Here is a 17,331-nt window from a genome sequence, read left to right on the forward strand (position 1 = left end):
AGACTGAATTAATGAAAACTTAGAGAAACCTTGAAAGAAAGGTTTTACTGCCTCAGGTGTTCTACAGTCTTCCTTCACTTGAGTATAGTGTACAGGATGTTGTTTATACAGTCATATGAAATTATCAGAAAAGTCCTTGTTTGGAATGTTATTTAAAATGCATTGTAAGCAGCCATGTGAGTATATCGAGCATCAGATAGTTGTTATGTATGAAAATAAGATTTCAGATTCATGCCATGTGATATTTGGTTGATTTGAAACATCTTCATATTCAAGCCTACAGCTGTTAGGACATAACATTCATGTAGTTTTCTACCAATGTAGGGAGTGGATGCAGATAAGTGTGAGATCTAATTGCATCATCTGTGATGCTTTTAATCAGAACTGAGATCGAATTTAGGCAAATAGTCAAGGTTTTGCCATAATTGTGTCATCAGATCCAATCATGAAGAAGTGTAAAAGATATCATGGTGGGTTTTGCTAGTTTTTAAAGGATAAGCTAGAATGCCATAGGATGAGATATTTCTATTGCAAATGCATAAATGTTATGCATTTTATGTCTCTGTTAAACTTATCTTCTGTTTGGGAAATTAAATCATTTATTCTCTTGGCAAATTATTTTTATAACAAAACCCCTTATTTCAAAATGAGCATCTTAGCTTGTATTTCATATCTCAGTTATACTCTTTGCGTCAGCCTTACTGTATGCCATCTGTCCAAAATATTTTAAGACTGAATTAATGAAAACTTAGAGAAACCTTGAAAGAAAGGTTTTAATGCCTCAGGTGTTCTACAGTCTTCCTTCACTTGAGTATAGTGTACAGGATGTTGTTTATACAGTCACATGAAATTATCAGAAAAGTCCTTGTTTGGAATGTTATTCAACTTGTGTGTCACTGTGGCTTGAATGTCTGTACATCATGATTACATTGACCATTCATATGAAGTTTGATTTCTGGGAATTAAAAAAAGTCGCTTGGTGCCAAATTGGGGGAATATGGAAAGTGGTTGAGAATTGTCTTAGGTTTCTTCACTAGAAACTGTACCACAACTTCAGCTGTGTGAGCAGGTACATTGTGCAGCAAGAAGGCATCTCTCTTCTTCTATCATTCTGAATTAACCTTCTGAATCCTTTTGCATAACCGATTCATGACACCCAAATAAAACTGGGAATTTGCAATACTGCTGGTGGGAACAAATTCCATGTGGATAATGTCATGTCAAAAAAGATAATGAAAATTGTCTTTTCTTTCAATTTTTTCATTCACGTCTTCTTCAGGTTTGGCAAACCATCACCAAACCATTCTGCATTTTGTCACCAAATCTCGTCACCAATGATGAGTTTTCCCAGAGCAGAATTGTCTGCCTTTTTAATTTCAATCAAGTTGTGGCAGGCTTTCACATTGTCTATTTTGTGGGGTGAGGGGGGGTAATCAAGGAGTGCAGGATGAAATCTGCACAAATTTTTTTTTCGTCAAAACATCACACAGAATGTAGTGAATGCATGATTTAGAGAAGTTTAGTTTTGCATGAGGGATGATGGTTAGGTTTCAGATCATGAATTTTCTCATGCTTCTATTGGATGAACTAGTGTTGAGACAGCTTGCTCTTCCTTCATCCTCTAGCAACACCTACCCTTCTCTAAAACATTTAAACTGCTCAAGCATTAACACACAGAAAATTATCAGCAAAGGTCTTTTTGTAGACTTAAATTCCTCCGTAGCTGTTTTACGGACTAAAACATGAAATTGAAGTACTGCTTATTGCCCTGTTTGCACAATGGTCTGACTACATGTGACTGCTGTTATTTACAGTTGTTAGTTCAAGCTGCCACTGTAGTTTCAGTTCTCACATTGCTTACATGTCGGGAAGAAAATTTGTCTCAGAACTTTTTGGACAGACGGTTGTGTATGATTTTCTTATAAAAAAATGCTCTCATATAAAAATGATGTATTTCATTTTTATACTGGACTGCAGGGCACCTCATGCTTGAAAGAGCTATAGGTGGATGTAATGTACATACATATATATATATAAGATTATAAACTTTACAAAATTTCCAATTTTAATTTGCATTAGTCTAAACCTTTAATATTTCCCTTTAAATCCTTTACATAACCTGGTAGTGCAGCTGATTCAGAACTGAAAGTCAAAACTGCAAGCTAAAATCTTTTTCAATTAAACTTCCATTTGAAATACATCGCATCTGCTTTTTGTTTCTCAGTTTACTTAGACTGCTGCTCCTCTTACTGCAACAATATAAAAAATTTTAAAAGTTCTAGGACAGGGCTCCTTTTTCCTACCAGTTTGTTTTCTTTGTTTGTAAAAATGTGCAGCAACCACAAATAAAAAGGAATATTACTATTCTGGCTATGTCTGCAAGATTCTTATTGCATCTATGTTACTTCAGTCTGATTCTAATTCATTACGCATCTAATATTTTCTGCATCAACCTATCCTAACTATGGCAGCTATTAAATAAAAACCCCATAAAATTATCTTTGGCTGTGACAGAAATTAATTATTCATATTAATATAAAATAAAAATGAACAGAATAATGCATGCAAAAAATATAAATGGGTAATTTTTTACATTAAATAAAAATCCCATAAAAAATTACCACTAACAAATTGATTATTAATATGTAATAAAAATGAATACATGCAAAGAATATATATGGGTAATTTTTATAGAATTTTTATTTAATGGTATATGTATGCTTATTCACATTATTCCCTTTGGATGCATATGAAAATTATGATTGTTGTAATTTTATCTCCACTTTTTTGATTATCCTTGGGAGTAATGAAGATAATATATAAATTTTAGAGCCGCTAATAGTTATGTATGGAAATATTTTATTTTTATACACATGCAGTACATTAATTCATACATCATTTGCAAGATGGACCACAGTTATCTATTTGTGTACATGTATGTAAGATGTATTTATATCTGCCTTATGCAAATGGAGTACAGATTGCATTTCCTATTTTCAAAATACTGAATATGTAGCATGTTGAGGGTTTTTGTTATGTCTCAAAATTCCAACATCGTTTAAATACAATTTATTTTTACTTTGCAAACACACAGATATTAAAACAGCTATTTTCATGTGTGGGTTAACATGATGATCAAATGATCCATTCATCTTAATGAAGAATAACATTCAACGTGTCTGTAGCTTAAATTAAATGCTGTATAGCTCAGAAACGTAATTTCCTGATCACAGCATCCCAAACAAAAATGGGTTGCTAGATTCATAGACAAAACAAATTGCAAAATAAATGATCAAATAATATCAAACAGGAAATGCTAAACTTAATGGGAGTGGCAACATCCTTCTACCTTTCATATTGCTGGCAAATTTGCCTTAAAGCAAAACAAAATGAAACGAGGAAAAAACATGCCTATATAATAGGCATAAATTGTAACACATAAAATGAAATTGAACTAAGAACTATAAATATGTGAATATAACATTAAAGAACAATAAACACACAAAATGACGTTACAATTATCAATTACGAGGAGAAAGTCAATAGCAGTTCTTAAGTTCATATGCTTCACATGCACTACTCGGCGACGACTTTGAGTTACCTGTACATCTTCTGGAACCTCGTTATCACCAGTGTCTGTTTCTGTAATAGCCTCAGTTTTCTGAGGTACTTCAGTGAAGTTGTTGGCAGAAGTAAGTTCCAAAAGATAAATTTGCTGAAGGGCTCGCAGTTAGCTACTCTTCGTTTTGCTACATATTCAATATTGTCTGTGCCAGGAAACAGTTCAGTTACCTATGCTAAAGGCCAATCTATCCTGTTTGGATTCTTTGACTCAGCTGGAACAATTCAGGATTCTTTGACTCAGCTGGAACAATTCCTCTTGGAAAAATCACCTTGATCCATGAGAATGGCTTCGGAGTTCTTACCAGTTCTCCAAGCTATTCTTTGTAAAATAAATTAACTCCTCATCAATGGTTGCTGTTTGCCTGAATCTTGAGTAAAATACGCAGACGTAAGAGTTTTCAATTTGTTAGGGTTGCCAGATAAATATGTCAGTGTTTGTCCATTTATAGTGGTCTCATGATGAGCGAGCAAAGTCACTGTAACACTGTAACAGTTAATTCTGATGGCACTGTAACACTAACTTCTGAGCAAAGTCACTGTAACACTGTAACAGCCACAGAAACAGACACTGTAACAGCTAATTCTGATATTAGCCAAGATTCTTCCCTCACCTTACGAGGTTCAAACCTCCCACCATTGAGTTTTACTACTGGACCTCTGACATCCAAGAATTCCCACCATTGACTGTTGTGTTTGAACTTGTGACTGGACATCCAACTAGTCGCAAGTTCGAGTAGGCAAGTTTGCTGGGTTGATGTTCCCTGGAACATGTCTGCAGTCATCCTAGTTCCCTGATTTCTTTCATTCAAATTCCAGTGAAGGTGTTCTATGTTCGTAATCCATGCCAAAACTATCATAGAGTACATCAAAAAGTATGTTTTCAAAGGTTATCAGGAGCTATTCTAACCTTTGCAAAAATCATTGAGACTTTCACTTCTCTCCTTTCTTCACAGCATAAAAAAGCACAGTAAGCATAGACTTGAGATGAAGCATCAGTAAATATGTGTAAGTTGGTCGTTTTGAGAATTCCATGCAGCATCCTTTGAGGAATTCTGTATTTCTCAACAAGATCTAAATGTTTAGTGCATCTTTGATAATGTAATTGCAATTGGTGGATGGGAGCTGTTCATCCTAGTCCAACTTATTGCACCGGGCTTCTTGGAATAGTAACTTTGGCTATAGTATCACAGGTGACATGAAGCATATGGAATCATATATTTTTTATATCATATATATCATTTCTATGCTGTCAACAATAGAAAGTAATATTCTCTTCATAACAACTTCACTAAATTCTATGTCAGCTTGAGGATCAATTCAATAAAGTTTAAGACCAAGTATGGTTTGATTTTCCTGATACTGAAGTTCAGTATCAGCCCAACATCTCAATTCAAATGATGTTTCATTCATTATTCGTATAGCTTGAGATTTCAATTCTTCCAGTTCTTTTACATCATTAACACTTGTGACTAAGTAGTCACCATAAAACTCTTCTTTCAATTTATTAATTGTATTTTGAAGATTTTTTGTCTGGAATTCTGGCAATTCTAAATGGTATTTTATTATGGCACTTGGAAGAAAATGACTGGAATAGATGCCAGAATTACCCGGCAGTGTCTTTAAATCTTAAATTTGGTGCATTCAGCATCTTTTCACCACAAGAACCTTAGTACATCTGTGTCTTTGGTCCTTAAACCTATTTTCAGAAAACATTGTTTATGTCATCAGCTACTCCCAAGATACTTTGATGGAATCTCAGAAGTAGTGGCAGTGTCTGATGTATCAGACTGGGTCCAACACTCGCTCATTTTAGGATGCATATCCAGGTCACTTGAAAGAACATTAGGCGACCCTTTGTAGTACTGCTGATGGGCTTGGTAACAGGCCTGTGAGGGAGATAGTGACTAAGCTTTGAAAGCTGCTCCATTGCAACAGTTTCTATAATACTTTGTAATTCCCACTGTTGGAATACAATAGCACAAGCTTCAAAGTTGTTTTTGTTTAACAAACGTTTTGTTACCATGCGAAGTTGCATTTCTGCTATGTTGTACTTATCATAAAAAGCAGGATGTCCAGCTAGTCACAGCAAAGGTACTTTATAATGCTGAATTTCATGTACCCATAATGTTTTCCTGCATTGGGTCAAAGTTTCTTCTTCATGAAAGATCTTATTTTTTTCTACAGGATTTGGAATGTCTAAAACTTCTAAATCCCATATCTTTGGCAACTCAGTGTTTAGGAGGTTTAATGTGATCATACTGACCACTTGCTTTTCCTTGCCTAGTTCTAAAATTGTCAATATTAGTAGTCTTTATGGCTGAAACTCCAGATGTAAGTACCTTCATTCTTCCAGTTAAAATGCTTCGAAGTATGTCAACTTCTAAAACTGTTTAGGTGGCATATCTCTTCCAACATCTGCATAGACTCCAACTACTACGGATTCTCCGTAGTTTCTACGGAAATTCATGAAAAACTACGAGCTACGAAAAGTATGGAAAAAACTACGGATTTTACAGAAACAAGAGCAGGAGAACCAGTACGCAAAACGGAACCAACTAATTCATCCGATGATTGGCTGAATACTTGTGTTTATCATATATCACGTGTTGAGTGCGTTCCTAGTTTTGAAGAATTAGCCAATCGTAGATCAGTAACTCCAACCGTTAACGACTTATCAATAGTTCCACCCAATTGTCTGTCTCCCAGGTTTCTCGCTGATGCGTGTTTAGGCTGCATTCGGCTGCATTGTGTAGTTTACGGCGAGAGCTTAGCGTGTGTCTTGTGAACTGTGAATCAGGTGAAAGATTTTTAATCATAATGCTGCCTCGAACGAAGAAGCCAAAATTATCAAAGCAGAAGTTTAAAGATTCATATTCTTCAGAATTTCCATGCATTAAAGCGTCCAAAATTTCTGTGAATCACGCACACTGCAGTGTATGCAACAAAGACTTCTCAGTTGCTCATGGCGGAAAAGATGACTGTAAATGGCATGTGTTTTCTCAAAAGCATATAGAACTTGGCACCGTAAAATCTAAAGAAATAACAAATTTCTTAATAAAAGATGATGAAACAGATTCTATAAAAGCCGAATGCTATTTTGTTCGTTTTTTAATTGAACATAATCTACCGCTTTCTGTTTCGGATCATTCCAAAGAGCTTTTCAAAGCAATGTTTCCGGATTCTGCCATAGCAAAAAAATTTAGCTGCGGTCATACCAAAACTGCTGCTATTGTGAAAACGCTTGCAGAAAATACTGTTGCTGATATTATAAAATCAGTGTGCAGTACATCATTTTCTCTAAGTACTGATGGAAGTAATGATAACGATAACAAACTGTACCCATTGGTTATAACATACTAAAGAAAAGGGAGTGATAATTACTTCATTGATTTCTATTTTAGAATGCACGAATAATACAGGAGAAGGTATTTTTAATTGTATAAATGAAAACTTTAAAAACAAAGGTTTAGAATGGAAAAATTGCTTATCATTTTCTTCAGATAATGCTAGTAATATGATTGGAAAGTTTAAAGGTGTAGCATCATTTATCAAAATGCGTCAACCAAGTATAATCACCCGAGGTTGTCCGTGCCACCTCTTGCATATAGCTGCAAAAAAAGCTACTGAAAAATTAATTGGCTCAGAAATTGAAATGTTGATAATAGATATATATTTTTACTTGGAGAAAAGTTCGAAACGGAAGCATAGCTTCAAAGTTGCTCAACAAATTTTGGGACAGAATGCAAAATCTCATAAAATTTTGAAATATTGCAGTACGAGATGGTTGTCTCTTTTAGAATCTATAACAAGGATTTTGGAACAGTGGGATGCTGTGATAAATTTTTTTGGAGATAAACCAGATAACAGTGAGAATGAAGGAAAGAGATTGCAAAACATTAAAAAAATTTTACAGTCACCGACCACCAAATTGTACTTGTTATTTTTGAAAAATACTTTGTTTATAACAGTAAATATTAATTTGCAACAACAAGCTCCTTATATACATAAATTGAGAAGAGAACATTTGAACTTTTAATGAATTTATTTGTTAGATTCGTAAAACCATCAGTAATTTCTAAAGAAAATGAAGATGTTACTCTAACGTCTATTCCATTTCAGAAGTATAGTAAACAAAAAGAAAATGAAAATTTAGTGATTGGTGCGGAAACAAGACTATATTTAAAAAATGCCAAGTTGAATGAAAGTGAAGTGAAATCATTTTTCAATTCTGTGCGAGCTTTTTTTGTAACTGCATGTTCATATATAATTGATAAATTTCCACTGAGTGATCCATTTCTAAAACATGCTGAAGTTGCTGACATCAACTTGAGAACTGAAGTCTCATTTTCATCTGTTCTTTACTTGATGAATACTTTTCCATCCATTATTGATGAAAAATGTCTTAATCAAGTAGAAATTGAATTTTCCATGTATCAAGTAGATGATTTGAAAAAAATTGTAGATTTGCGTATTGATATAGCATGGGGAGAAATTGCCAAATTAAAAAATATGAATGGGTGTATTAAATACAAAGTATTGCCTTCTGTAATGCTTGCTGTCTTAATAATACCTCATTCAAATGCAGCTTGCGAAAGAATTTTTTCTATTGTTAAAAAAAATCAGACAGAATTTCGACCAAATTTAGGTCTTAAAACTCTTGAAGTAGTTTTGATTGAAAAAATAAATATGCAGGCAAATGAAGAACTGTGTTATAAAAAAACATTCTCAAAATCAGAACTTAAGCTTGCTAAGCATGCTACATATAAATCTTTGCATTCATAAATTATGCGTATTTTGTTTAATACATATATGTATCATTCTTGGTTATTTAAATTTTATTTCCCTGTAGAAATCATATCCAGAATAAAGATATGATTTATAGCTTCTGATTTTTTCTATGATTAGTAGTGATTTGAAGTACTTTTTATTAGTGAATGCTTGAGGAGTTAAAAGAAAATTTCTAATTAAATGTGCATATAATTTACAAGGTATATTTTTAATTATTCAGTTTTATATGTATATGGATTTTAAATGTAATAAAATTGATTACAATTAATTATTAATTTAAAATTAATTAATGGTTAATTACAACATACGCTACGCGCACATTTTCAAAGTTGTAAAAATGTCGTTCGCGTTGACTACTGACAAGGTTTGCTGAAGGTTGGAGTCTATGCATCTGTCAAATTTATGCCTCAAGAAGCAAGCTGAGCAAGTAATATTCCATAACATATTCTGGGTAGTGTTGAGCAAATCTTTGATTGATCAGGCAGAGATATTGAAATACAGTACCTTCGATCAAAACTTTGAGTAGTTATTGCCTATCTACTGTGCTTAGCAGCTGCAGAAATAGCTCCGATGAACAGTCCTTGAGACAACACTTCCTTTCCGGAAGGAGAAAGATTTAACTCAGCAGCTAAGATCTTCTCAATCTAAGAATGATATGATCCATTAATATTCGCTCACACATTTCCTTGCCCCTGTGCTGTAGTCTGATCATGATTGTTTTCAGATACATTTTACAGTCTGAGAGAAGATTTGTCAACAGAGTCGCTGTAGATTTTTGCTCTTTATTTGCCTCTTTGTTTTTGATAAGGAATCAGTATCTTTGCATAACATATAATGCTTCTGTATGCAAATATTTTCCACTAATCTGACTTTTTTGGGGGGGCCCATATGACCAGGCTTAAGGGAAACAAGGCAGCATTTTTGTCATCGTAACTCATTGTTGATATTTTTTTAGAATCCTGACTTGGATTAGGACAGTCACAGAATATACGGCTTATTTTTCTTGCACATGTATTTGAAATTACAGTAGCAATAGTAGATTTATCTTGCTGAACTGATTTATGGAATTCTTTTCATTTCGTACCACTTCCCAATGTATTTTACTGCTAAAACACAATGCTCTTCACTATCTGCTTTACAACATAGGAAAGACATCAAGTTTTCCTAAACCTTTTCCTTTGCAAGGACTGATTCTTCTTCTTTTGACTTGTCTGTTTAGTTTACACCTGTCCCAAGCATTTACGATTTCTGCTGGAAGACATGGATACAGCATTGCTGCATAATTTGATGCTGTGACACCCTATATCTCTAAGGCCTGTAGATATTAATTAAGCTTATTATATAAATCAGTTAACTTGAGGATACATTTTTTATTTACTAATGCCAAAAGATCTCGAATGTGAACTTAAATCAGTAAGCCCTTTCTGCCAAATCATCGGGCCTTTTAAGTGGTCAATAACGTTCAGGTAGTTATCCTTAGAAGGTGGATAACTTTGAGCTCTTTAGTTTTTGGTTTTAAAAATAAAGCAAATATTCAGATTTTTTCCCCCGTCTTAAATTTTCATCTGTATGAACTCAACAAAACTGATTTCAAAATGCAACCTGTGGCTTGGGCATAAGATCATACTCTTTAAGACGTAATTTGGAAAGTTTGAAATTATCAAATGTAAGCTTACTAAAAATTAGTGATTATGTTGCTTATAATTTTTCTCATGTGTAACTCATATTTCAGTAAATGTGTCTTCTGTAAGATTCCATTGCATCATACTCTTCATCCATAAAACAAATTAATTCATTAATTTCTTCATCTACTTTAAATAAATGTTCTGCTTTCTGGACAAGTTTGAAAAATTGAGCATGAATGTTCCTTTCCACATTAATCTTAGATGAATATCACCAATTTGCCACCAAAATAAAAAGATGGTGTATATTCGTTATTTCAGCTCGTAATTTAATTTCAAGTTTTGCTTGATAAGCCTTTACTGTAGCCTCAGCCTCTGTTCTGAATATAGAATCATTGTAATTTTCATAAATACATATCATATTGAACATAAACATTCTATATGAAACATAACTTTTGTATAAAATAACTCAGAAGCAGTAGAAAATTAAATAAATTCATAAATTATATACTTACACCCAGTAAAGTAATACTCAATGCGTAAATTTGATGACTTCTGGTTCACTACTTAATACAAAGTACAATGTCATCACAGACACCAGTTTTTTTTTTTACTCGAAATTTCAGCATAATTTAAGTATGATTTATTTTCACTTGACAAATATACAGAGATAAATGAAAATATTTACATGTATGAGTTAATACAATGATCCAGACATCTTAATGTGATAAATAACATTCAATATTTCTGTAGCATAAATTAAATGCTGCATAGCTTAGAATGATAGCTTCCTCATCACAACATTCCAAACAAAACTTGGTTGCTAGATTCATAGATCAAACAAATTGCAAAATAAAAGATTAAATAATATGAAGCAGGAAATGCTAAACCGTATAGCAGTGGGAACAATATGTAAGTTTTCAAAATTTTTAAAATTGGGTATGATGTGCAATTCAATTTTCAGCCACCTGCCTATTTTATGACAGAACTGAAACCTTTTACTTATTATTGCACATGATGTATAAAAATAGCATTTTTTGAAGGCTTAGAATACACACTGGTTATCATTAATTAAGGAAAAATGATAACTACTCATTAAGTTATGTGTAGAATTTTATGAAACTGACCCACAGTACACAACACATTACAAAGAATAAAATAACATAAAAAGAAATTAGCAAACTATTATGGTGGTCTAGAAATTAGCATACGTATGAAAAGAACAAATCGGATGTATCAGTTTGGTGTAGGAAAATTGCTTTCAATATGGAATATGATCTCTTCTATAAGCAATACAGCACATACAGCAATGTGTGATGTCAATTATGTGGTCTGTGAGTTCCGTAGGAAGTGAGAGCTATTGCTCTTGCAAAGCAGTTACAAACGTGGAAAGGGTCTGAAGAGGAGGCTTGAGAGCCCCTATATGTCTTCCTGAAGCATACCAAACATAGTTCCACTTGGAAAGACATGGAGGTCTTCCCATCCACCCAAAAAAGACACACCCCAAACACAGACACTGCATGCATCTCTTTCGCAGATATTTAATGGATGATAGTGGGTTGCAGGTTCTCTCCAAATCAAATAACATCTACTTATCATAAACCTGGGTTCATCCGTAATGAGAACAGCCCTACATTGATCTGCATTACAGTGAGCATGTTGATGTGCTCACCTCAAGCATTGTGACATGGGCAGCACGCAAATGTCCGATCACCTTGCTTAAAGATGTCTAGGCATGGTTGACGTTTACACCAAACTTTCAGTAGATGCAGCAAGGAAGGATCTGAGTTGAGTCGGAGCTGTGGTTCTATTCCATCATCCGCATAACAACAAATATCAGTCATCGGCACTTGTAGCAGTTAGCTGTCCTTGTCTGAACCTCCTGGATGCCTAATCTATGGTTACAAATTGTTGCCAAAGTCTATGAACCACAGGAGTCGCATTTAGCCATCTGGCCTTTTCTGTCTTACTTTATCCTGCCTCTAAGTCTCCCAATAGCAAATAATGCCTGGAGGTCATTTTTACGAACTAGGTAACCCAGATTTCTTATCTCAGTATAACAGCAAAATTTGCAGGTTTGCTCTCAAACGTGCAAATTTATGCTCCTCGCCGATGATGTATTCCGGTTGCAGCACCACTAATTTGTATACTGAAGTTTTTTCAGCAACTCTTAATTGAAAATGTATTCAAATTTTATATGGATATGTTTATTTTTGAATGAGATTATCACTATTTTTGTGATTTTCCTTAATTTTTGGAAACCAGTGTAGAAATATTTTTATCATAATCTTTTAAATTCAGTGTAGTCTTAAAATCATAATCCTTTTAAAATAGGAATTGTTTAAAAGTAGTCATTTTATTTGTATTTCTTTTCACTCTTTGTGCTGAGCACATTGTTGATCTTATATTGCATATTATTCATTGCATTAAAAATATATTTTTATACATTGTATTTCTTTTTTGGATAGAAACACTGTTAAAAATGAACATGGAAGAATTAGTTGAATTTCTTCAGGTGAAGCTTGAACAAGATTTTGGGTATCATGATGATGCAGCTGTTGATGCCTTGCAGGCCTCTATGGAGGAATTACATAAACATAAACTAGATCATCCTGGCAGAGCACCCGCTCATGAACTTCCTCAGAAGCCATTTGGTTTAATTGAATCTTTCATGCTTAAAGAAGATAAGGTTGACATAGAAACCAAATGTCAGCCAATGGAGACAAAACAAAATGGAATCAACAACCATATTCTTCCGAAGCAAGATATTCCTGTATATGAAATAAACGACTCGGTTTGTTATTTTATTGATTTTATGGAGCTGAGTTTTTATCTATGTGTGTTTTTAACTAAATATTATATACAATACAAAGTCCATAATCCAGACCCGTCGGGACTTCGGCGATTTCGGATTAGAGGTTTTTCCAGATTATAGATCATCAATTTAAGTCTGGTAAGATTGCATGTAGGAATTATACAATTAAAAATATGAAACCGTAACTTATGACATAAAGAGCAATTATGATCTAAAGGGTATCAAAATTTACAAAAAAAAAAAAAAAAAAAAAAAAAAAAAAGCTTAACATTTATTTGTTTATTTTATTAAACATTTCTTTCAATCTAAGTTGTTTCGTTTTTTTTGTGCTAATACTTTCTCTTTAATTCTATAAACAGACATAATTTCTTGTTCAGTTACAAAGTTCCACTGTTCATGTCCTGTAATTGCTGTGTCTAGAATACCGACTAATTTGTCAATCAAAAGTTTTTCGTTTTCGGTCTCTTTCTTCCCTATCAGAAGCGGTATTTTCTGGATCTAGAACCATACTACAGATTTTGCCATCCGTTAATTAATTGATAATATGAGCATTGTTGTCACAATGAGAAACTTCTGTTATATCATCTTCATTTATTACCACTTCTCCATATTTCTTTACAAAATCCTGTAGCTGGAAAATTTCACCTTTAGTTTGCGATGTCCGAAAACCTTCAAATTCGCGGCTATCATCTTCATCGTCCTCACCATGAAATATGGTAGCTGGCCATAAATTATGCAAAGCATTTTTTAACATTGTAAGGATTATGTTGATTTTATTAACAGTTAAATTTTAAGTTAAAGTTCCTTTCCTGTCAAATTCTTAACTTCAACTTACTACTTCCAGCCAGAGCGTAGTTTTGGAATCATTCTGAATACTTAATGAGGAGGAGCAGTAGTTAAACCGTTAAGTCTACTTGCAGAGTTAGAGAGAATCAGAGTTTCTGATTTGCATGCATCTGCCTTTTGGCTACTCTTTCTCTCAAAGCTGTTATTACACTCGGCCGTACTCAAACCCTTGATAAGCTTCGTAGTCAAATAGAGTTAAGGGGCCAACTCATTTAGAATCTTGATAGCTTCGCCTATATTCCTTTAGTTAATTTTAGTTTATTTCTTAGTCTCTTAAGTTCAAGCCCAAGGGTCGGCTTTTATTGTACACTCCAAGACGGAGTTTTTGTTAAATCTTATTGGAATAATAAAGGGTTAGTTACCCTTCCTTCTTGTTTCTTGTTACACGAACTTAAGAACGTAAGATTCTCATGATGTATTTAAGATGTATCTGGAGACACATCATCCTAATTCACATGTGCATGCGTAAAGCATACAAAAAAAAGTTTGTGGCTCTGAGGTCCGGATTATGGACTTTGTATTGTATTTACTATTTTTTTTTTTTTTTTTTTTTTCAGTTGTTATTTCTTTGAATATGGAATTATTTTTACTTGCAGCTTTTTGAAGTTGTAAGGTCTTGCAAATTTGAAAAATGAGCTTGATTCAGTATTCTGTAATTTTCTTCTCCTTTTATTAAGTAAAATCATAATTTTAATATTTACTACTAAAACATTAAAGTTTTACATTCTCAGAGAAAGTAAAATATCAAAGTGTTTTTCTTTTGATCATGAGTTTTATTGTGGAGATTCAGGGATTGTGCGTTTGCTGGTTTTCCAACATATTCATATTTTTCTCAATAATAAAACAATACAGTTAAAAGTCATTAATTCGGACACCCATAATCCAGTATGATCTATAATCCAGACCTCAAGGCTACAAACTTTCTGCGCATGTGTTGCATTAACGCATGCGCGTAAGACCTTTACGGCTGCGAATATGCGTGTGCGCATGAGCAAAATACGTTTACGAATGCGCATTTAATGTATAACGGACGGTATAAGCTAAGCTAAAATTATCTAATTCAGTTAATGTTGCAGATTGCGTTGTTCCTTAATCTTCGAATTGGATCCAGCGTATTATTTTTTGCAGACGGTTAGAGCAATTTTATAAAAGTAAGCTTGAACTTTCGATTATGTCAAATAGAATTTCTGATATATATTTACTAATATGTAAGGGATTTACAAAGCGAAAGTATATTTCAAAGTCCATTAAACAAAAAGTGGAATTGCTGCAAAAAATGGATAAAGGCATATCCTTTGTTTATCTAACCATTCCAAAATCTATTTATCAATTTAACGCTGCTCTGCGTGTGTGGGGGGGGGGGGCGTCGCGGCGCGCAATTAACTGGAAGTTAATCTGTCAGCACTATCCTTATCTTCAGGGCAGATGTTTTTATTTTATTTGGCTTATAATTCCTTACTAAGTGTAGTATTTCATCTCGATGTACTCCATCTTTGATATGATTTAAATCAAATTGCTCGTCATTATAATTCACTTCTGATAGCGAAGAAAGTGACAATTAGTCGGTATTCTCGACACAGCAATTATAGGACTTGAACAGCGGAACTTTGTAACTGAACAAGAAATTATGTATGTTTATAGAATTAAAGAGAAAGTATTATCACATAAAAAATGAAGCAACTTAAACAACTTACATTGAAAGAAATGTTTAATAAAGTAAACAAATAAATATTAAGCTTTTTTTTTTTTTTTTTTTTTTTTTTTTTGTTAATTTTGATACCGTTTAGCTCATAATTGTTCTTTATTTCATAAATTTCGGTTTCATATTTTTAATTTTATAATTTCTGCATGCCATTGTACCAGATTTAAACTGATGATCAGATTTAAACCGTATTTAAACTGTATTCATAGTCCTTAGCTGATGATAATAATTTAAGTAAACATTGATCATATATGTTTGAATCTCCACAAAATGGATTAGCTAATTATTTTTTTAGGAAAAATATTTTTAATAATGTCAATCTTAATACATTGCTTTTCAAAGATGAAGCATAAGTGAAATTTCCAGTGAAATTGTATTTACTGCTTTTTCACATTCAACATTAAATGTATCATATTGATCAGTGTTATTCACCTTGATGCTATTTGTTATAAAGATAATTAAACTGTTTTCAATATAGCTTCCAGTTCAGGTCTTGTATTCTTATCACAGTTTCAAATCAGATTTTGTGATTTCAAAATAGTTTCATATGTTAATATGTATTTCCTTTTGTGTGCATGTATTCCAATATGATGAAATGTGGGTAAAGAAGCTTTGCATTTCATATCTGTGTCATTTATTTATCGTGAGCATTTGCAAAGTACTTCTGGTAAATATATATCATTAAAAATATTAAAAATATATTGAACGTACTGGTTTGCTATGGCATGATTATTGATGTTTTTCTGATTTACAAACATATAGAGTTTTCTTCCATTGTATCTTTCACTAGTGTTAGCACTCTAACACAAAATGCTTTGCATTACTCTGATAAAAACTGTGTAAGGTTGAAAATATTCTGCAGGAGATATGTGATGGGTTTACCTACAAATATGTGTACATAGTAGAATATGACATGCATTATGCATTTTTTAATTCTTTAAAATATGCATTTTTTTTATATATATAGTAATGCTGGCGATGTTTGATGGAACATACAGACACTATTAAAAAAGTGTTGCATCAATTTAAAAATTACTAAAATCAGAACACTGACAAAGAATTTAGTTTGATCAATTGCTTTAAAGTTCAGGTTCTGACAAGTTATGCTATAGCAAAAAATTTTGTTGAAAATTTAACTCAGACATTGATATCAATGCAGTTTTCAACAATTTTCTCACTGGTTTAAGCCCTAATAGTGGTCTATTAAACATTTGCTGGCCCAGCAGTAAAGTCGCTGAACACTGGTAGTTTGGTCCGAGGTTTGAATCCCGTGAACAGGCTGGCTGCATGGTTGTTTTCGTGGTTTTCCCCATGTGTAATGTCTATACGAGCCAGTTCCCTTTGAAAGTCCTCCTCGAAGGCATCCCTCCCCTTAGGCAGATAGCCCTCGAGGCTTTGCCATGATTAAATAACCTAACCTAAACATTTGCTTAATTTGCAAGTTCTTCAGTTGCTCCCTTGATTTCCTTCCTTTACCTCTCTGTGACGTATATCATACTTTTATAGCATGTTCTACTTTGAAGACTAAAACTACAAATTTATGTGTGTATTGCTTCATTTATAAATTGTTAGCTTCCTAATTGTCTTATTTTACTATCCATTACCATAGTTCTCATTAGTACCTCATGCAGAGTAACAATCAAGGATAGTAGAAAGAAATATTTAGTATTAATAAATGAAGGAAAACCTCCATGGAATATTAATAGTGCTTTAACTGTACCATTTTTTGTTAATCAAGTATATATTTACTGCTAATGTCTGTGTGAAGTCAAGTAGTTTGTTAAAGTGAATGAAATCCTAAATGCTTAAGTGCTGAATTGCTTTGATTGTGGAACATTTGGTTAAATGAAATGTGCAAAAAATTATTTGTCAGAATTAACATAAAAAATTCATTAAAATTAACTGATTAATGAGGTGATAATGTTTGATGCTAA

General features: G+C 33.0%; 1 protein-coding gene across 1 annotated transcript in view; it reads left to right on the top strand.

The window, feature by feature from the left end:
- LOC118193404 (USP6 N-terminal-like protein) overlaps nt 1–17,331 on the top strand; it is a 148,195-nt gene that overhangs the window by 116,224 nt on the left and 14,640 nt on the right. The window contains exon 13 of the mRNA XM_035364485.2: nt 12,503–12,828. Coding sequence (XP_035220376.1) covers nt 12,503–12,828 — 326 coding nt within the window. The remainder of the gene's footprint in view (nt 1–12,502; nt 12,829–17,331) is intronic.

This window comes from Stegodyphus dumicola, chromosome X2 (genome assembly GCF_044657685.1).
Source record: "Stegodyphus dumicola isolate Sdum_Otavi_A_Nest chromosome X2, ASM4465768v1".
Classification (NCBI taxonomy): Eukaryota; Metazoa; Arthropoda; class Arachnida; order Araneae; family Eresidae; genus Stegodyphus; species Stegodyphus dumicola.